General features: G+C 50.9%; 1 protein-coding gene across 1 annotated transcript in view; it reads left to right on the top strand.

The window, feature by feature from the left end:
* LOC308046429 (ankyrin repeat and fibronectin type-III domain-containing protein 1-like) overlaps positions 1-20626 on the top strand; it is a gene marked incomplete at its 5' end in the record, with an annotated part of 178025 nt that overhangs the window by 8336 nt on the left and 149063 nt on the right. Inside the window, 2 exons of the mRNA XM_080354251.1 lie at positions 10172-10365; positions 16280-16497. Of these exons, the coding sequence (XP_080210377.1) occupies positions 10172-10365; positions 16280-16497 (412 nt within the window). The remainder of the gene's footprint in view (positions 1-10171; positions 10366-16279; positions 16498-20626) is intronic.

Below are 20626 nucleotides of genomic sequence, written 5' to 3'. Positions count from 1 at the left end.
TTTTTCTACATCAAGGAAGAAACATTTTAAAGAGGAAAGAAAAAAGTGAGACTTCTGATTAGAATACTTCAAATGGGAAGACCAGAATACTTTCTTTAATAATTAAAAAGTTGGGTTTTTTTGTTTAAAAATTCTGTGCCCTTCTCCTGTAGGAATAGCTGGCAATTATACAAATTTATGCAATATATTTTTAGTTTGCATTTTTTGATGGGAAAGAATGCAGGTGGGAATAAGCAGCTCCTCCTTGTTAGCTGGCTTTGGCAGCTGCTTTGGTGTGGGGGGAGCGGAGCAGAGCCCCAGCCCTCACCCCTGCCCAAGGCAACTTCTTGGGTGCCTGCACCGTTACCCAGAGCACCCATGTGCTTCCATGGGCCTTTGGTGTTTGGAAGCCACCAGAGCTGGTGTTCATTCCCACCTAATGCTCCAGGCCCACTGCTGCCTGCTATGTGTGCAGAATTCAGCTCACCACCTCTGAGTCTTTTTTTTTTGTCTGCAAATCCCTGTTTGTGGAAAAGCTGGAAAGCTTCATTTTTCTGTTGCTTTAGGGAACAAATAGCTAAAATTTAGGACTATGTCCTGATGCACGTTACAGAAGTCTCCAGAGATGCACCCCTGAGGCTGCAAGGGGCTGTCACTTGGAGCAATAGAAACTCACAGGTCATTTATTCCTACCACCTTGATGGCCTTCCAGTGGCATAAAAACTGTATCACGTTTATAAGCATGAGCAACAGAGGCTGTTTTTATCTCGAAGGTTTGGTGCTCAGGAAATTCCCTGTGTGGTGTTGGCTGGTCTGCTGGCGGTTTGTCCTCCCGTGCTCTCTGGTGCGGTGGCTGCAGCCTCCTCCTGCACAAACCACCCAGCAGCCCGTAGGAGAATATTTTTGGGGAACGCATGGGGAAAATACATCCTGTGACCGAAGCATAAAAGCAATTCTTATTAATGGTGTTATTAACCCCTTGTAGTGGTGTTTGATTAGGTATAAGTGGCCGTGCAAGGGAGGAAAGGAGAGTGCAGCCCCAGCGCTGGGCTGCAGAGAGAAAAGGAACTGGAGAAGTGGGTTTTCCATAGGTTTGTGTTGCAAGGCTCTGAAGCAAGCAGCTGTGCTGGCTTTTAATGTTTGTCTTTTCCAGAGAGAGGTGGGAAGATCCAGAGCTTATTCAATCTGAGGATTTTAGGGGCTGGTTTTCATCCTGAGAGGCAGCAGCAGGTATGTGCTCAACCTGGCAGAACTCGTCTGCCCTTCTCCGTGGGTGCTGAGCTGGAATTGCTCACAGCCAGCCTCGCAGCTCAAGCTGTGCCTGGGCTCTTGCTTAGAAACGAGATGCTTTTGGGCTTTGCATCTGTGGGATGGACCCGCAGCCCAGTCCCACAGAGCAGTTTCTTGCTGTCGGTGCTGGTGACGTTGTGCAGTGAGGCCCTGGGGCTGGCTGGGACAACACCTGAGTCTGTCCTGGAGGAAACGCACACCTGGCTGCTCCTGCCTGGCCTCTGCACTCCTAGAGCTGGGGCTGCTCCTCTGAGCCTGGCAGCTGACCAACACCCTGCTGCGAAGACCTGGGTTTGCTTCCTTTCTGCTGTTCTTGGGCTGTTTGCTCCTCACTCGTTTTTCATCAGACAGATAAAACCCATTAACTCCCCAGCCCACGAGGGCAGAGGCGAGCGCCTCCGCGAGCAGCTGTCGGAGAGAGGCCTGCCTGTGCCGAAAGCTCTGCTGCCAGCCCCGCACAGCATTCATTGCTCCTTCACTGAAAACAGTGTTTTTAAGGGATGTTACTGTGAAATGTAGGAACCGTAAAAATCTGTCTTGTTGAATGGGCTTGTTGACCATCTGACTATGGTGCTGACCTGCCTCTCATGTTACTGACATTCTGGTGCTTCAGAGGAAAACAAACCAGCCTAAGGCTCTGGATGGAAGGTTATGCCCAGGAGGGTTTAAAACAACATACTCTCCAGGCCTATGATTATTATTTTTTTTTTTAGCAAAACATATGAAATAATTATTTTTGTTAGGGGCTGGTAGTCAGAGATCACCCAGCCTTGCCATTGGTGGCCTCAAGTGCTGGAAAACTTGGTCACACTGCAGAAATTATAGGATTTAAAACAAAGTGGCTCCGACAGACGTCTCAAGTGTCTTTTATGCTTTCTGTGCTGGAGCATGCAGAATTCACGCCTGATGTGTCTCCCTGTGTTTGTCAGGAGCAGCAGTGTCCTTTCCAAGATGATCTCAGTGGCTTTTTGTCTCCTCTGTCGTGTAACTTGGATTTTGAAACAACGGGGGAGACCAGCCCTATGTCATGAGACTGGGAGCAGGATCAGCAGTCTGGCCATGGAGCTGGGGCTGTGTTGTGCTGGGGGGGCAGCAGCAGATGAACATTGTGTTTCTGGTCCTGCATTGGTGATTTTGTGCCGGTGCAGGGCTGGTGAGAGGAGGGCGGTGGGTGCTGGAGGTGGCTGCAGTGCTGGGCATCCCGCCCTCCCTGAAATGTGTTTGCAAATGCAAAGGAGGCAGTTTTTATCTTGCAAGTTATCCAGCCTTTGAAAATTTGAGCCAGGATGCTTGTCTTCCATGTTACTTATGCTTCATTAGCTTTTGTCTCTGAAATTCTTCAAGTGCAAACAGGAGATGAGTAATGGCCGCAAAAGAAAAGCGGGAGCCAGGGCGCAGCTCTGTGGTTCTGTGTCTTGTGAACCTGGGAAGTGGGAGGCTTTAGCTCTGTCCCAGCCTTTAGGTCACATCACCCCTTCTCATCTCTCCTTTTTCCCACATTCAAATGTCAGTATATGGTTAATAATGGTGTGGAACTGAAAGGTTTGTCATTTAAAGCAAGGAACTACATTACTTTTCTCTGGGCTGGTTTCTCCTCTGATTTAATGTGCCTGTTGCAGAGCGGCTGTGTCCCAAACATACTTTGTCCCTCACCTGCCCTGGGGCTGGCTGTGTTTCTGAGTCATTGATTTGTCCCTGAGGGTTGCATCCTGCTTGTGAGCTGAGTTTCTGTGTGCAAGATCTGTGGGTGAGCTTCCTAGTTAATCTAAAATATCCTTCTTAATAAGGTGGGGAGTGCAGCCTGGGCGCTCTTTCTCTTGGAGAGTGATCTGTGAGCCTCCTGTGTTCCCTGTGGAGCATCCTTGATGCCTGTGGCCATCCTCTCGGCTTTGCAGGTGCCTGGAAGGCAGAGCCTGGCTATGGGCGTGGGGACCCTGAGGCATTTGCGACACCGGTCCCTGAGGATGCAGGTCACGCTCTTGAGCTGTCGGGAAGGAGGATGCTCGTCTGCTCTGCCGTGGAGCTGGGATTCATGTGTTCACCTTTGTCTGCCCTCTTTCTCCATTTATCACAGAGAGCTCCGTGAGCAGGATAAGTGTTCACACAGTGTGTTTCTGCTTCTTTCCCTGGCCCAGGAGACTCTGTCTTTGGACTTCTGGTTTTGTTGCAAGTCCAGCAGCTCTGGGCAGGGCACCTCTGCCAGAGCCCTCCTGAGAGCTCAGTGCCAGCTTCACCCATTAACGGTGTGTGGGTGGGCAAGAGGGTGCCCAGGGCTCGTCTCCCCTGCGGGATGTGGAGGGGATGGTCTGGTGGCATCGCAGGGACAGAGTGTGTCTGTGTGCTGGTGTCTGGTCAGGGCAGGGTGACTGATGGCAGGGACCGCTGTGGTGTGTGTGTGAGCTGGGCACTGGGGAGAGCTCCCCGCTGGCTGGGGGTTTGGTTCACTGCCTGCAATGGAGACAGAAATAAACCGTTATTTTAACAAAGAAACCCGAATACTTTGGATAAATGAACAGCAGTGTCTGCCCCTCCAGTATTTCCTTTTCTCTTTTTAACAATTGCATTTAAGCAAATGTTGAAAAGGAAGTGTTGCTATAAGACAAAGCCTTGATGCTTGGATGCAGAACTGCTGATGTGAAGTGTGTTTCCCTGGAGCTGTGTGTAGGTTGGCTGGCTGGGGCGGCTTTGCCTGTTGACCTGTTTGGACGGGTGGGATGGTGTTGGTGGTGCCGGCAGAGTGGCAGTCGGTCTCCAGGGCTGGGTCCTGGGGCACAGCTGGACTTCAGGGGGCAGCAGGCATGGACCGGTCCTTCTCCACGAAGCTCTTCTCAAGTGTTTTGCTGAGGCTCTCATGATGATTCCTGGCTCGTGGTGTGTGCAACCTCCTCTCCTGCACCTCCCAGCAGCCCCTGGAGCCTGTGTCTCTCGTCCTAATTGAAACACAGTATTGCAGGGACAGAAGCAATTATTTCCCTGGTGCTGGGTGGTGTTTTGTTCAGTGCCTGGGCAATGGCCCCTGGTGGAGAGATGCACTTCAAGTTAGAGACATGGCAGGACAGAAAGCTTTTGCAAACCAGCTGGTGGAAATCATGGTGTTTACCAGCTCACAGCTGAGCTTGGGAAGGTATTTTTATAGCTTCACATGGCTTGTGTGTGTGTTGTGTATTTTTTTTTTTATTTTTTTCTGAACTTGCAAGCTGGATGCTGTTTTGGTTTTTGTTTTGCTTTGAAACTGTTTCACAGCCAGATAAAAGATGCTCTGTTTCCAGCTCTCATCCTCTGCTCTTCAGCTCCTGTTACCTTTTAACAGCACAAAGACAGTTTTTTGGAGGCTTGGCTTGAATAGGGAAGAGGGAGATATTGCACAGCTGAACTGCTCCTGCACTGGGGACACCAGCTGTGCTCTATGCAGGCAGCAGAAGGGGTTGCTGCTGCCTCCTCCTTTGTTCCCAGAAGTAACCAAGCATGGTCGTGTGGCCCACAGGGCAGGCCTAAGACTGTCTGAACTTCTTGTGCTCCAGGGATGTTCTTGGGAGCAGGGAAGGACACAGCAGCAGGTGGAGAGGAGCTGCCCGGGTGGGGACAGGACGGTGTGTGGGGCTCAGCTGTTCTGTGCAGCGATGCTCAGGCTTCTCTGTTAAACTGGTTACCTTCCTTGGTGGAGCTGGCTGCTCTTTTCTCCTGCTAAAATCATGGCTCAGCGTGATGGGGGGTGTCCTGCCTCAAGGAAGGGATGGATTGTCACTACATGTGACATGAGAACTGGTGTGGGTCTGTGGCTTCTGTGTTGGCTGCTGGATAGTTAGCTCAGGTGTGTATACAGGGCAGTGGAGAAAGAAGATTGTCTGTTTAGATTTTTTTTTTTTAATGTGAAAGGAAGATTTATTGGTGATTTTCATTGGCTTTGCGATTCATAGGGACATTGGAAAAGTATCAGTGACACATGAGTTTGTTAACAGTTGATAAGGTTTTCAGAGCAAATGATGGTGATTTGAACACATGCGGCTGCTCTGTGAGGGATGCCTTCTTCCTAAATCCTTGGGCTCTGTTTTTTGAGGCTCCTTCCCTCGGCTTCCCCACTGCTGTGTGATCTTCTTAAACTTCACTCCCTGTTCTCTGTGGGGCCTTAGTGCTGCTTTAGGCTTTGAACCATATGGATTTGTATTCTGGAGGCTGCTGTTGCCTTGTCCTTCTGTCCAGAAACAGTTCCTAAGGCACTTGCAGCCTCCTCTGCCTCACCCGTGCTCCTGCGAGGAGTGCCCTGCATGCACCGTGGCTCCCCGGGGTGCTGGGGTGTCTGAGATCCCACTCTGCTTCTGGCTCCTTCCTGCAGCAGTCGGCTGTGCCCCCAGCACAGACAGGAATTGGGGCAGGACACTGCTGGGAAGCCTCTTCCTGCCCTAGACCTGGAGATTCTGACCTGGGGGCTCTTTGGGATACATGTTTTAGCCCCTGCCTGTCACCTCACACCCAGCTGGGTCTCTGCAAACTATTTCAGGGACTAGATGTGAAGTGTTTTCTGTGTTTAATTTTATTTTATTTTTGCAGCTGTTGCTTTTGGTAAAAGGCTGGGCCGGTTCAGGATGCAGAGGAGCTGCATGTTGCCTTTACCCTCCTTCCCAAGCGCAGGTGCATCTGCCCTTGCCCCAGTACCAAAAGAGGGTTGTGGTGGGTAATTGTTCCTCCTGGCTTGTAGCATCTCTCGTTTTCCCGAATACAGCTGAAACCTTTGAGTTTTTAAGGTCAGGTTGCTAAGTTACACCTCCTTGGAGGAGCAGGCTGAGCAGCGTGTTACAGGCAGGAGCAGCTGGTGGCTGTGAAGATCTGGGAGCATTGTCCCTTTGCAATAACCAGGCTCTCCTGCCCCTCTCCCTGCCATCCTCTGCCAGTCCCAGGCTAATCTCAGTACCTCATTTAGCTGTTCTTCCCCAAATCTTCGCCTTTATAAGTTTCCTTTGCTTGGCAGATTTAGTGACCTAATTGAGTGTATAGAGGAGCCACCAACAACCAAAATGCTGTGCTGTCCCACAGGATGAGGAGCAGCCATTTGGCTTCTGCGTGTTTCTTTTTAAATCCTTATTTGCCTTCTGGGGCTGTGAGCTCTTTGGGATATATGTTATTCCTCTTGGAGCTTGGAAATAGCCTCACATGTTGGGATGTGTGTCTGTCACCAAGCCATAGCACTGGAGCAAGGTCTAGAGCAGCTGCTGCCCTGCTCCTCTGCCTCTCTCCCTCTTCAGCCTTGCTCCTTGTCTTATCGTACTTCTCTCCTTCCCATTTTCCAAAGCAGTCTGGCTCTGGGAAGACTGAGGAGAGCTGGATTAGCGCAGTGTGCACTTGGGTCTGTCTAAGGGCTTCTCCCTTGCCAGGAACAAGGCATCTGCAGAGGGCCACCATCCTCAGGCATGTCGTGGAGGTGAGTGGGAGCTTTCTCCCTTACTTCCATGGGAAATCATGTAAATCAGTAAGACTCGTTTGGGTCCTTTTTCAGTTGTGTGAGAAGTGAGTTTAGGGTTATTTTTCCTTCCTGCTTGCTATCTCTGTTATGTTGCTGGATTTCTGCTGTAGCTTGTGTGGTGAGTTCTCCGTCCTTCCTCTGAGTAAGGTGGAGGTTCTGTCCCCTCTCTTTCAAAGTAAGATGAAAATAAGTTTTCAGACTGGGCTGGAAAAGTGCCCTCTGGAGAGCAACTTCTCCCATATCGAAATAAGCAGGAGGACAGACCGGGGGATGTGCAGTTGCTTGCAGGCGGGATGCAGGATCTGGCTTTATCTCGTTTAACTTGCATTAGGCTTTTTTCTGTCCCTCCCTTCCCTTTATCTCTGCTCAGCCCTTCCCTTCTCTTTCCCTGGAGTGTTGGAGAAGCCATTGGGTAAGGACATCACCATGGGGAAGGTACTGGACACAGCACGTATTTTGATATTTTGAGATATGCTCTGCCTTTTTTTTTGCCATGTCACAGTGGCTTTTAAAATTTGTTAGTCTGTTTGCTTTCAATAAAAGAGCCTGGGGAGGCAGCACTCGTGTCCCCTGGGTGTCACGGGCTGTGCCTTGGGTGGGGGATGCTGGAGCAGGCTGCTGGGCTTGCACCCTGCCTGGAGCAACCAGCTTGTCCCCAGGGCTGGTGGCAGGGGACCTGGCCCTCAGGACTGTTCTCACGTTTCTGCATCTGCCCGCAGACTGGGAGCGATGGAGCTGCCACTGGGCACCAGCCTGAGCTCTCACACACAGCCAGAAGGATTTTTCCTCCCTTGTCAAGACTTGATTATGTGCTCTCTTTTCTATCAAAATGCTGAACAGCAGCTAAATATAGGCTGTAGCAGCGTTGATTATGATATTTCTAATGGAGCTTTACACTCCACCAGGGATCTTTACTAATGGGATGTGGCATCATTGATACCGCCTGGCTGCAGAGCCTGCTCGGGACAGGTGTGTGGATGCAGATGTGACTTCACCAGGGGCAGACGTCAGGTTCCGGCTGGCAGTTGCTGCCAAGGCTCTGGAGTTCTATAGGAGACAGTAGATCCAGAGAGCCCAACTTTGGGCATTCAAGTTGTTTTCAGATGGAAACAGGTTTCTAGTTGCTTTGCTCTTTCTGATATAAATAATTGTCTGCAGCTACATTATCTAAAAACGGTTTTTCTAAGGGTGTGAAATCTTCCCGTACCCCTCTGTGATTTGTGCGAGTGGCACTGTAGGCACAAAGGGATGCTAGCACTTAAAATGCTAATGCTGTTCAGCAGGTGATGGAACTATATGCAGGTGTGTTTAAAAGCACTGAGATTTACATGCAAGAGAAAAAGGAATGTTTTGAACTCTGGCAGAGCCCAGGACTCATTTATGCGGCACAGCAATGCGTTAAGTTACATCCCTGTTGTCTTGTGCCAGTGAAATGTGTTACAGTGAGAAGTACATGCTTTTGACTGAAATAGAAACAACTCAGGATGCTAATTCTGGTTTTGTGTCTCCTGGCATATCTCGTTTTCACTTTGATGCAAGTGAAGCTGGGGCTTAGGGTGGGTGGGATGGTGCTGTGTGCCTGGTGGTGCCTCGCTGGGGCAGTGCTGTCCCTGCAGCTATCCCCGTCCCCAGGGCACTCAGTGACAGCTCTGCAGAACCTGGGAATCAAGGGCAAATGTGATTAACACAGAAATTAATTTCTGAACCTAGGTGCTGAAATGTGCTCCCCATTCCTCCTCCAATGGATGCGTTGTTCAGGGTGTGGGTAAGAAGCCCCAGTGGTGAGTGCAGGGGCTGCCCAGTGGCCCTGGCTCCTGCCTGTCCGTGTCCATGTGTCTGATTCATCCCTGTCCTGTGGAAGCCCTGCATGGGGCCACAGCTCTGCCCCAGCCCCTGTGTCACTGCTCACCCGTGAGTTACATCAGATACCCACACCAGTCGGGAGCTGCTGTCGCATTTGTGAAGGGAGTGAAAAACGATCATAATAAATGTAGTGGTGACAGGCAAGCGCCGAGGGTCAGGAGCTTTTGTGTGATAGACTCTCCCTCTGTGACCTTGAGGACCGGCTTAATGGAAACAGGATAAAATTTAGTGCCGTTACGTGCAGGGAGGCAGAGTGCTTGCCCCGCCATCCGCGCCAGGAGCTCAGCTCTGAACGATGCTCTGGGACCGGTCTGAGCTGGAGGGAGGGCAAGTGAGGGATGTAGAAATGGCTGTGGGGAATGAAAGATCATTTTGTGAGAGGAGGCTGGAAGAACTTGCCTTAATCAGCCTAGAAAAATGCAGGCTGAAAGGGGCTGTGACTGTAGTGTAATGGAAATTAATCATGGAAGTAAACACCGGAGAGGGGGAATAATTATTTAAGCTAAAGTTTAATATTAGTGCAAGAACAAACGAGCATAAATCAGCTAAGAATTGAGTTTTGGATGGAAATTTGAAGGTTTAGTACCATTCAGTATGAGATCTGGGAACATCCTTGTGCAAGGAGGGACCCTCTGCCAAGGCCCTTTGGGGTGTGCTGGGCAGCTTGGTTGGGCTCAGGTGTGGGCTCTGTGACAGCAGGGACAGGGCTGGACAGCGCTGGGTCATCCCAGCCTGCAGCCTTGGCACAGGGCCACCCCGCCACGTCTCCTCGCACCATGGTGGTGTAGGGCATTTCATTTGTTCCTCTCTAGCATGTTTCTGGGATCTTTGCAGAATGGCATGGGCCAGTTTCATTTCTGAGGATGGCACCTGAGGGCCATCTTTTGAGGGACACTGTGGGATGAAGCAGGAGAAGGCGGACCTGCTCCCATACCCCACTGCAAGGCTTGGCACACTCTGGGGTTTTGAAGAAGATGCGCTGCTAGCACGTGTGTGGGCATCTTGGTCACCCCTACAGCTTCTGAGCCACATCATTGGGCTTGGTTGAGTTTTGACCCCATAGACACCTTGAACTTGTGTTTCTATACATTGTTTTACACCTTCATGAACTCTATAGTGCCTGCTGTGTGAGTCTGTCTTGGTATAGTCTGGACCTTCCTTACAGACCGTGTCCCTGGTACCCCTGTGTGACTTGATTTCCACCACAAGAAGCATTCTGCTGTCGCAGATGATGCTCTGTGCTAACTGGGGTTTTTAACTCTCTTAAGTGGAGTTTGTATCACTTCAGTCTTGAACCCTCTGGTTTGTTTATTCTAATTATCTGTGAGTTTTGAGTTGAGATGGGTGCTAGAATGCTTCATATGCTGTTTATACTGCTTGTGGCTTGCAGCTCAGGATGCAAATCCAAATTAAATACGCTAGCAAAGGGAGAAGGCATTACTGAAATGTAGCAGCAAACAAAGGCTGCAGTGTGGTGTTGGGAAGGACCGTATGTTCCCAGTCCAGCGGCAGAAAGGCCCTGCCTCGAAGAAGCCATTCCGCCAACTGAAAGGGGCATGCCCTTTGTTTTCTCCCCTCAAGGTCTCTGGACAGAAAGCCGCAGCGGCCACTCCTGGGGAAGTCCCGGACGCTGCCCAGCATCCCGCAGTCCCCGGTCCTGAGCAGGCTTCCCCTCCTCGACTCAGCGGCATACAGGGAGGAGATGCCGGAGCAGAAGCCCTACAAGAAGCACTCGTCCTCTGACCACCAGAAAGGCTGCACGGTCCCTTCTGCCGGTGAGTGCCGTAGTGCTAGGGTGAGCTTCCACCCCATTCTGCCAGGGGATGTGTGAAATCCTAGCAAACATTTCCAGCTTCTCCAGGGGGCAAAATATCAAAATAAATGCAACCTCGCCCTGTGTGGAGTTTATTCTGCTCCAAACCCAGCCCTTCTTGATGAGGGGAAGACCTGTAGACAAGGTTGTGTAGCTGACTCGTGGGGATGCAAGGGACTGGGATGCTTGTGATTAGGTAGGTAATGGCAGGTGACTCCATTGCTTGGATTCAAAGACAGCTCAGGAGGTACTGTGAGCCCTCAGGACTTCCTGTGTCATGGTCTGCAAGGACAGACCTGAATCAATGGTGCGGATCTGCCTCCTGGTAGAGGGCAGAACAAAGTGCTTTGCAGGACTTGCACCTGAGAGAGCATCCACTGGGAAGGACACAGCACACCCTGCAGCACGTGGCAGGTCCCTGGTTGCTGTGCTGGTGCTTCCAGGGAGCTGTGCTGGAGGCAGAGGGAGGGAGGGGAGGCTGGTGTAAGACCATAGGATGAAGTCCCAGTGTGAGTCAGACCCACTGCAAACCTCATCATCTTCTGCTGCAAAAGCCTCATCTTGTGTGAGTGCAGATGTGCAGCAGGGAACAGCCACCCTAGGGCAAACCCTGTGCACAGCCCTCCCTGCACAGCATGTGTAGGGAAGAGCCCTGGTTGCATGGAGCAAGTGTTTAGGATGTTGCTGTATTCATGGCTAGAATGTTTCTAGGATGCCAGGAAGAGGAGTATGAAAACTCTCGCAGGTTGGAAAGCTCCCTCCACAGCCTTGGATGAATGAACGAGGAGTTATTTTCTGTCCAAATACTCCCAGGCTGTTTTCCCAGTTCCTTGATACTCAGGAGCTGCTAATTAGCTCCTCATTGAGGCGATCAGCATGCTATCATGAAGGGGGGAAAAAAATGCTTTTCCAAACATTGCCTGATTATTGTATGAGTCTCTTGGCTTTGGCAGCATTTACCTGTAATGCAGTACTAAATTTGTCTTAGCCCTGGGACAGCAAGTGCTGGCCTCCAGCAGCGCAGGTCTGGCCTCACCTGTGGGCATGCAGCAGCTCTCACGTTGCAGGGGCTGCGCTGCCGGCGGGGAGTGACATCTGGACAGCAGGACAAGAGCAAAGCAGCACATGGCGCAGGAGGTTAATGAGCCCCAGGGTGCTGACGAGGAAAGTGGGCTTCCCACAAGCGCTTATGAATGCAGAGTTCTGTGAGGGAGAGAAGATCCTTAAAGAACTTGTGAGTTTGCTTTGAGCAGGTGCTGCTGCTCCCCGTTCGAGATGGGGGACGTGGCCAAGGCCACCTTGGAAGGAGGCTTGCCTGCAGGGGCGCAAGGCTTTGGCAGGAGCAGGGCTGTTGATGGGAGAAGTGTGGAGCTCATCTCCAGGGAGAGATCACCGCTCTGTGGGGAAGAACCTGGGCTCTGGCTTCTCACTGTTTTGGGGCCACCAGCAGAGGAGTTGCCAAGCAAGGCAGGAGAAGCTGTTGTTTCCTGCGTGGATGAGATGTGACATCCTCATCTGACCTCTGGGTTGTGTTCCCTGGTCTTTTGCTTTGTGTCCTGTGGTTCCAGTGTGGCAGTTCTGGAGGAGGAGAGTGCCCAGTTACACAGTTCACAGGAGATTGTTCTGCTGTGGCATCACAGCTCCTGGGCAGGTCCTTGTGCTGGCACTAAGGTGCCTGATGGGGAACCAGGGCCCCAAGGACAGCCAGGAGAGCTGAGCCTGTGGCTGCTGAGGTTGCCAAACCCTCTCCTCTCAGAAACAACCTTCTTGTGTGGCAAGCCAGCTGCCTGGCTGGGCTGGTGAATGAGTCTGGGTTTCCCGTTGATCTGGTTTTGCTGTACCCCTCCAGGTAACCTGCAACAGGTGATGGTGGGGTCAGCTGGGACAGGCTTTGAGCTCTCCATCCCTCTTATGGAGATGTTCCTTTTCCCCAGGTTTCCTGTAGCAGAGACTCAGACATGGATTCCAGGACTTCTACTAAAATAATTTATTTGCAAGGTACAGTGTAGGGCAGCTCGAGCTGGTGCCTCCTGAAGAGAGACCCTTAGCAGAAAGAAACTTGGACAATTGCACGCCCACAATCCAAGCTCCCACCCTCCTGTGTCACTTCAGGCCAACTGCAAAATTAGAGCCAGGGGTCTCCCTGTTCTTCATGGAATCTCTTCATTTTTGTCAGGTGGGCTGTCAAAATCCTGACCTTCTGTTGCTATTTTGCACCCACAGCTGGAGAAAATAAGTTCTTGGTAATAGCCAAAACATTCTTCTGTTAGACACAGTTCTGGTCCTTTCCTTATCTACAAGGACGCAGCTCCCCTTATCTTCCAGCTTGAAGACTCTGAGGCCTTTTTTACTTAACAAAGCAGAAAGTTCAAAGGTTCACAGCTTGTAGAAGTTATGTTAAGCAAACTTACTTATGCTAAGTGATTTCTATAGAAATAGTTTCTAAACAAGTTCTGTAAGAAGCAGTATACCCAATAATTTGATGAACTATGGCAGTCTGTTCTCTAACCCTTCACTCCCTCACCTGGAGCAGCATTCCTGGGTTAATGCAAAACTCCTGGTGGCCACGAGCCTGGGTTGTAGTGAGGGGGTGCAAGAGCAAACAGAGCTTGGTCAAACGGAAGCAGGTGCGGCTACTGCCTTGTCCAAACCATTACCTGTTTGGTGTCATGTTTTGCGGTGTCTCGAGGGGCTTCACATATGCTGGTAGCACAGAGACACGAGCTGCCTTTGGCATGTCCTGCCTTCTGTGCCCCTGTGAAGTTTTAGGAATAGTTCTGTGCCCCTGTGAAGTTTTAGGAATAGGACTGAGGCATTTTTTGTTGCACTCTAGGCAGGGGCTTCTTCTCAGCCTGTGGTTGCCTGCAGCTCTTACCTGCCCAGCCTGCACAGGGAGGTTGCTGTATGTGTTTTGCATCCTGACTCGATACAGTTCCCTCTGCCTCACACCTGGAAGGAGCAGACCATGGAGCTTTTCACCTGCCTCTTCTTTCCCTTGTCTGGTGTGCAGCATGCTGGGCTCTTCTGAAACCGTCTCTGTGCCCCTCTGTGAAGCAGCTAACTGGTAGCACAATTGGTGTGAGCTTATTGGGAATTACGCCCATGGAAGGAAAAGAAGCTGAAAGGAAGCAGCTGGATTTTAGCTTAGACTAGGACCATGGGATTAGTTCTCCTAATATTCACGGGGGTGTTTTAGGTGAGCAGCTTCAAGGCAGAAGAACATAAGGATGGTTGGCCTCCAGCCTGCGAGCTCGCTCCTATCCTTGACATTTTCTCTCCAGGGACAACTTGATCTTTCCCTTCTGGCTGTTTTGGGCTTGATCATTGATTTACTTGCTTGGTGAAAACCAGAAACCAGAAGCTCCTTTAGCCTGCAGAAAAGCTTTTGGGGGTAGACAAGGTCCTGGCTGCCTCTGTGGTGACTCCCTGTGCCCAGGAGAAGGGACTGTAGCCCCTCTGCCCAAGCAAGGGAGAGGTTTGGAGGGGACCACCTCCAGGGCAGGCAGGGGAGCGTCTCTGCTCCTGCTCCAGGACTGTGCTGGAGGATGCAGCTGCCTGTAGCCCCTTGGAGAGAAGAGGGACCAAGAGCAGCAAAATCCATGGGAAATGGGGATCAGTGAGACCAGGTGTGGCCTTGTTGGTCTGTAAGGCTTTGAACCACAACTCCTTTGTCCTCAGGAATGGTGTCCTACTTAGAGGAGTGTGTGTGGTGGGTGACTGTCCTTTCCCTTGTACCCTGGTAGTTGAGCTGTGATCAGCACACAGCCTTGGCCCTCCCTCAGCCAGAGCAGTGGTGGCTGTGTCTGGACATGGGGCTGGGAAGGGACAGCCTTGGGGACAGGGGCTGGTGCAGGAGGTGGCTGAGCCATTGCAGATGAGCACCGGGGCTGGCTCCTCCTTCCACGTGTGATTTTCCTGCATGTTGGGTGGATCTCCTCCTGGGCTCAGTGCCTGTGTTGTGAAGTTTCCTGCTGTGTCCCCGGAGCGATGCTATCTCGTGGTGGCAGTCTGGATCTGGGCTCCGATTGACGTGTTTGTGCCTTGAATAATCACAGCTTTCAAACAGCAGTTCCTGCATTGTATGAGTTGACATTTGGAGAGGAGCAGCAGCAGCTTATTAAATTGAAAGTAGGGGCGGAAAAAAAAGAAAGATGCGATGCTAGGTAGTGCTGTGCTCCAGGTTGCCTCTTTGTTTGCATTTTTAAGCTCTCTGCCTTTCTCTTCTTCCCTCTAGTTGTCTCAGTTATACTGGTTTCGATTCAGTGTCTTCAGATTGACTGTCAGGACTTTGAATGCAGGGAGCTGTCTGTACACCTTAAAAAGCTCAAAGAGCTTGGGGAAGAGACACTTTGAGATGCAGAAGATGGAGCAGCCGGTCGCTGCTCTGAGGCTGCAGTGGCTTGTAGTCCAGGCTCTCATCATATTCAGTGTAAAAGCCACAGCCTTGCTGGGTAAACTAGGCTTCACTCACTTTGTGGCTGGGTTTTACCTCAAGGCCTTTATTTGCCTTAAACTCTGGAAGAATTTTGCTCCTCAGCCCTGGCATAGCAGGGTTGTGGTCATTCCTGCCTGAAGATGACAGGTTTTTCAGAAAACAGAGAGAGATGATGTTGTTTTGGGAAGAGACTGCAGGAGATGGAGAGTTTCTGAGGACAATAGTGAGATACCCTTTGGGGCTGCAATGACTAATAATTGATCATTTTTACAAGAATTGAGCAAGAGAGTTTTATTGTTTATTTGCTGTGGCTATTAAGAAGTGATTTTGGCTAGGAGGCAGAGCAAACTCCAGATGTAAAGATGAGATTGGCAACAAAAAGCTCACGGCATACAAGCTGCTTGGAAAAGAGCAGAGCGGTGATATTATGGAGACATTTCCTATTGTGCTTTGTTATTTTCCCTTTTGTTGCAATGAAATATGGTCAGTCCTACTCCGGGAGCTCCAGCTCTGTGTGATGCCGACTGTCTTCTGCTGCCGCCACGTTCTCCACATCAATGGGATTTTGTCTGCGGGCGCCCCAGCCCCACAGCGCGGCGTCAGATGGTGCTGCTGGCGCGGGGCTGTGCGGAGCTCGGGGAGAACCGAGGTCTGGTTTCTGTCCTTGGTTTGGCTGTTGATTTGCTTTTGGCTGTGCCATAAAGAGTTTTCCGGAGGAGGAGATGGTAGTAAATCCTTCTGCAATCTGCAGCGTTTGTGGTGCCTCGGTTTTCCCATTCACAAAGCGAGATTTATTACTGCTAGCAAGTATAGAGCAGGTGAACACCTGCAGGAGAGAGACTGGATAAAGGCATGTAGCATTAATGCCAGTAGCAAGAACTGTGTGTGGTTCTGGTGGCAGGATTTTTATTCCTTTTTTTTAAAAAAAAAAAAAAAACCAAAACATTTTTCTTTTAATGTGGAATGTCTTATTTGACTTTGAGTAATGAAGAATGAGTGAAATTCTTTATTTCCTTATAAATAGCCCTTTTAAATGGAATAACGCTATTGGAGTTAAACAGCAGGAGGTTTTTAAGTATTAGGATTTTGGTCTACTAATTATTTTGAGTAATGATATGTATATTGCAGTGGTGCCTGGAGACCCTGACTCTGGCCAAGTCTTTGCTCAGCTGTATTTCACTGATTCCTGCCAGGAAGATGCTGGGGCTGTGGGTCCATGAGGCTGGACCGGGTGGGAGCATGGCCAAGGGGCACTGAGGAGCTTGTGGCAGGGATGTTCCCTTTGACCCAGGGGGTGAATTCTGCAGCCCCCACTCCCCATGGCGTGCTAGTGGGCATGGGGTGGGTAGAGGGGCTCCCACTGGGCAGCCATAGTGATGGGCTGGAGGGGTAAGACCTGGCCTGTGGCTCTGATGGGGTGGCTTGTCCTTCTGCTCCCCAGGGGAGGCTTGGCGACTGGAGGATGACTGCACGGACCCCCCCATGGACCCCCAACTCAGCACGGCGGTGGAGGATGCCCCATTCAGCTACTTCCGCACCCGTTCCTTCTACATGAGGAAGAGCCTGTCGGTGGACAACCACCTGGGCACCCTCAGCTATGCCGTCCACCCAGCGGAGACAAAGGCTGAGCGAGTCAAGACCAAGCTGCGTCGCCAATTCGTGAGTATTGGGGTGTCTGGCCCTCCTGTTTTCATGTGTGCGCAGCTTCCCAAAAACACTGTCTCGGAGAGCTATTTTTACGTTCAGCATTACCAAAACAACAGAAAAAGAGGCTACTTCAGCCTGGCAGAGCAGATGGCAGCAGCAGCTCGAGTTTGCCCGCATCGCGGCAGAGCCCCTGCCTGTCTCTCCTGGTGGGTTCTGGCTCCCTGTGTCCTGCTGAGCTGCTGCTGGTGTGGGGGTGGCTGTGGCTCTGCCGGGGGACGCACAGGGCGAGCGCCTTGTCTCTGCTTGCTGCTGCCCAAAGTATGAAACAAAGTTGAATGTAGGAAATGAGTTTTCCTGTTCTCTGCCTCAACTTCATAAGCGACTGGGGTCGAGGTTTTGCAGATGGATGCAGTGAAGGGCTGGGGTGAGCAAGGAGCCAGTGCTGAGACCCCGGGGCAGCTCAGCCCTTTCTGGCCCTTCAGAGCATGCTGGTGGTGGGACAGCATGGACATGTCAGGTCTGCACCGCAGCTGCGGGAGGCTCTGATCAATGTTTAATGGGCTTTGCCTTTTCTCTTTCCCATAGACACCTGATACAGGGTTTCGTATGGCCTTCCTGCTGCCTTGTTACCGGCCTCAGGGTTGTAATGAGGGCTCGGGTGTCCCTGCGCTGAAAAGCACTTGGTGTTGGTTGGAAATGGGTGAGAACGTCAGTACAATGGGAGCAGAGGGGGGAGCGGGTACCCGTGCATCCCAAAGTGCCACTGAGAGCTGCTGGCTGAGGCAGCGCTCGCCATGCTTTGGACAGGTGCATCTTTTGAGTTCCCCTAAAGTCACTACCTTTCCTCTAGCCCGTGGAAGGGGCTGATCTCCCTGCCAGGTGGTACAGACTGCTGCTGCTTCTGCTGTCCTCTGGGCTGTGTCACTGCTGTGCAGTGTAGTTTTGGGGGCTTATGCTCCCTGCTTGTGTTCAGACCATCAAAAACAGCTGCTCATTTTCTCCCTATGGAGGACAGTTCTGACCTTGGCAGAGTGTTGATGCTTTCCTGTGCGCAGCAGCAGTGGATGCACTTCGGGTTGAGTCTGGGGGAGCTGGTCCTGACCCCGGTGCTGCCAGCGGCACCTGTGAACCATCCCTGGGAGCTGCTGCCTCTGGCTTGGGAAGCCTGTGAAAACCTCAGGGATGGAGATGAGCAGAAGTGGGATGGGATGTCTGATGAGCGACTGAAAAGTGTTAGAGATTTTTAAGATGAAGCGATCCTGCTGTGGGGTAAGGCGTGTGTCTGCTTTATCTGTCTCTCATCCTGGATATGCAGCCCCGGACTGTGCCCAGGAGGGAGGGAGAGGAGGTTGCTGAGATGTTGGGGACTGTTCCTCTTTTGGAGATGGGTCTTTCTCTGTGGGATCTGTCACCCACCCCCCTCTCTTCTGCAGTGGAGATGGGTGCAAGAGACATGGAAGGACTTGGGCTCTCAGCACAACCAGCATCCCGGAGAGGTGGGATCTCCCCATCCCCATGGAGCAACCTGCTGCCTCTGCTCAGCACAATGCTGGCGGCAATCTGTGCTGTCTGCAGCTGGTTTGCTTTGGCCTTTCACTTCACAACGTTTTGGGGACCTTTAGCTTTTCTTGTTATACCCATGGAGCTGATATATGTCCATCAAGGGACAGAGCATGACTTTTTTTGTAGGGTGTTAGTTTTTTGTTTCCTTTCCTATGTCATTTCTGATGTGTTTCAACAGCTAAAAGCTGTTGTATTAGGCTTGGCTGTGTGCTGTGATGTTGTGAGACCTGCTGAGAAAAAACAGATTCATCCCACCTGGAAAGGACATCAGCAGGGCCCTTCAGTGGAGGTGTGGGGCAGTGAGCGTGTGGGAGGCTGAGCTGGCATCTCGTTTGCCATGGCTCAGCCTGGGTATGGGACCAGTATTCCTCACACAGCTAGAGAATCTGTTTTTTAAGTTAAAAGTAAAGGTCCTGCCAGCATGGGGAAGTTATTTCCAAGAACAGGTAGCTAGTGCTGGGCTCTGTGTCCTCCTGAGGTTTGGTGATTACTTTCCATGTCTCTGCTGGCGGTGTTGCAGTTTCCCTTGGGTTCATGTTGTGCCAGGTGAGAGCTGTTCTCCCTGTGCACAGCAGAGCATTTACAGGAGAGAATATGATTTGCCTTTTCTGCAGTGGCTCATCTGAGACCTTTTAGGAAGGTCCATATTTAAAGCTTGATTCATTTTTCTGGAGTGTTGCACTTACCCAGCTTGTAACGTTAGATTTCTGGCTTTGCTCTTTCTGTGCTGACAGTCTGAGCTGCCTTTGCCTTATGATGTGGCTGCTTGGCTTTCTATTTTGGGACTTGCTGAGTGAGGGGAGAGGCTCCTGATGGAGGGGGCAGCCAGGACCCCAGCTTGGATGGAGGTGGGGCAGAGCTGTTGCCTATGTGCATCCTGTGCCGTGCAGCTGTCCCACTTCCATTTTATTAAGCTCTCTGCCTAATGAAGGCTTTATGTTGATCATGGATATCTAATCTTCTTCTTCGAGAGAATTTATTGTAGCTCATCCGAAAACATTTGAGGCTTGCCTCCCTGTGCCCCCGGGCCATGTCATGCTGGAGGGCTGCTGGTGTTGCCGAGGCATCTTTCCGCTTCTCTGCTGCTGCAGAGGCAGCACCTGCAAATCCTGCTCAAGCCCCGTTCCTCAGGAGCGGCTGCTGGAGGCAAGCATGTCTGCCTTGCCTTCCTCCGAGAGCGTGGTGGAGGGCAGGTTTCCCCCAGCCACAGAGCTGGTTGCATGTGTCTGTGGTCCAACTGCTGGCATATGATGGATCTGCACGTACAGATTACTTGAATTTGCATAATTTGAATTTTAAATGAATTCCCATTTTTGTGATTGTCAGAATGAGTTTTCTTTCTAATAAGCCTTTCCTTTTAGCTGCTCTGAGGCTTGTGATGTTGGCGACATTTCTGCCTTTGAGAAAGAGGAACATTTGATTGCTTTTGACATCTGTCTCTCACACAGATCCCCTGCCTTGCACCAGTGGGTCTGGCACATCCATGCTGTGACAGAGGCTGAGACTGTGCTCTGAGACCTTGCTTTAGGTCATTCAGTGGTGGACAAGGGACTTTTTTAGGTTTTGTGTCCAGCTGGCTCAGCACTGTCTCCAAGACAGGCAGTGAGGAGCAGGGATGGGACCTTCTGCAGTGTCCATTGCCTGGGAGGAGAAAGAGAATGACAATAGCTGTGTTACAGGCTGTGATGAAATTTCTTGTCTTCACAGGAGGCCTGATCATTAAAGGCAGAATTAATCCTATTAAACTCAGTATTAGCCTTATGGAGCATTAAAGGAGGTTGCTCAGGACTGAGTCACTGTCTGTGACGACTGCTAGGACAGTCAGTGCAGATTACAGCAGGGCTCTGGATGAGTTTGTACTCTTCCTTTTCCCCTTGGGATTTTGAAGTACTCTGTATCTAGGCCGGTTGTTCTGGTGTTGCCCCCTGATGTGATGTCGAAAGGAAACCTGCTAAACTGAGTGCACGGATCCTGCTGCTCCCCACAGAGGAAGTGCCAGTGGTGTCCAGGGTCCTGGTGTGCTGGCTGGTGGGTCATTAGTTTGATTTGCAGCAGGTCCCTATCCTGACCCCTCTGCTTGTCTGAAATGAAATGCTGGTTTTTGTGCATCGCAGGAGAGTTACATGAGTTGTGCAGGTGAGGTGGAGGAGAGCAGCGGTTGGCATTGCTGTGCCACAGCAGCCGGTGCAGCTCTGCCGTCCTGATGCTGCCACACCATCCTGATGTTCTGCTCGCTTTAGTTCCTGCATGTTCCAAGTACATGAGACTCAGGGTTGTGTTGTGTACCTGGCTGTGTTCTCACACACAGATTTTTTTTCTGTTCTTGTTTTTTGTATGGTATTTTCTCCAGGCAGCCATTCTGTTATGAAATGTGTGTGCCCCACAGGAATAAAGTCAGAGACCTGTTTGTCTTGAACTCTACAGATGAGTTGAGCAGAGGTAATCCTCACCTTACAACACCTGTCATGAAGCAGAAAAGACTAACTGGAATGGTGGAGCCTGGGAAAAGGAAGCAGTGAGGAGAGGAGCTTGCTTTGTGGCAGAAACCTGATCAAATCTGGTACTTGCTGAAGTTGTT

The sequence above is a fragment of the Nesoenas mayeri genome, assembly GCF_963082525.1.
Source record: "Nesoenas mayeri genome assembly, chromosome: 15".
Taxonomy (NCBI): Eukaryota; Metazoa; Chordata; class Aves; order Columbiformes; family Columbidae; genus Nesoenas; species Nesoenas mayeri.
This window is presented reverse-complemented; position numbering and strand designations above follow the sequence as displayed.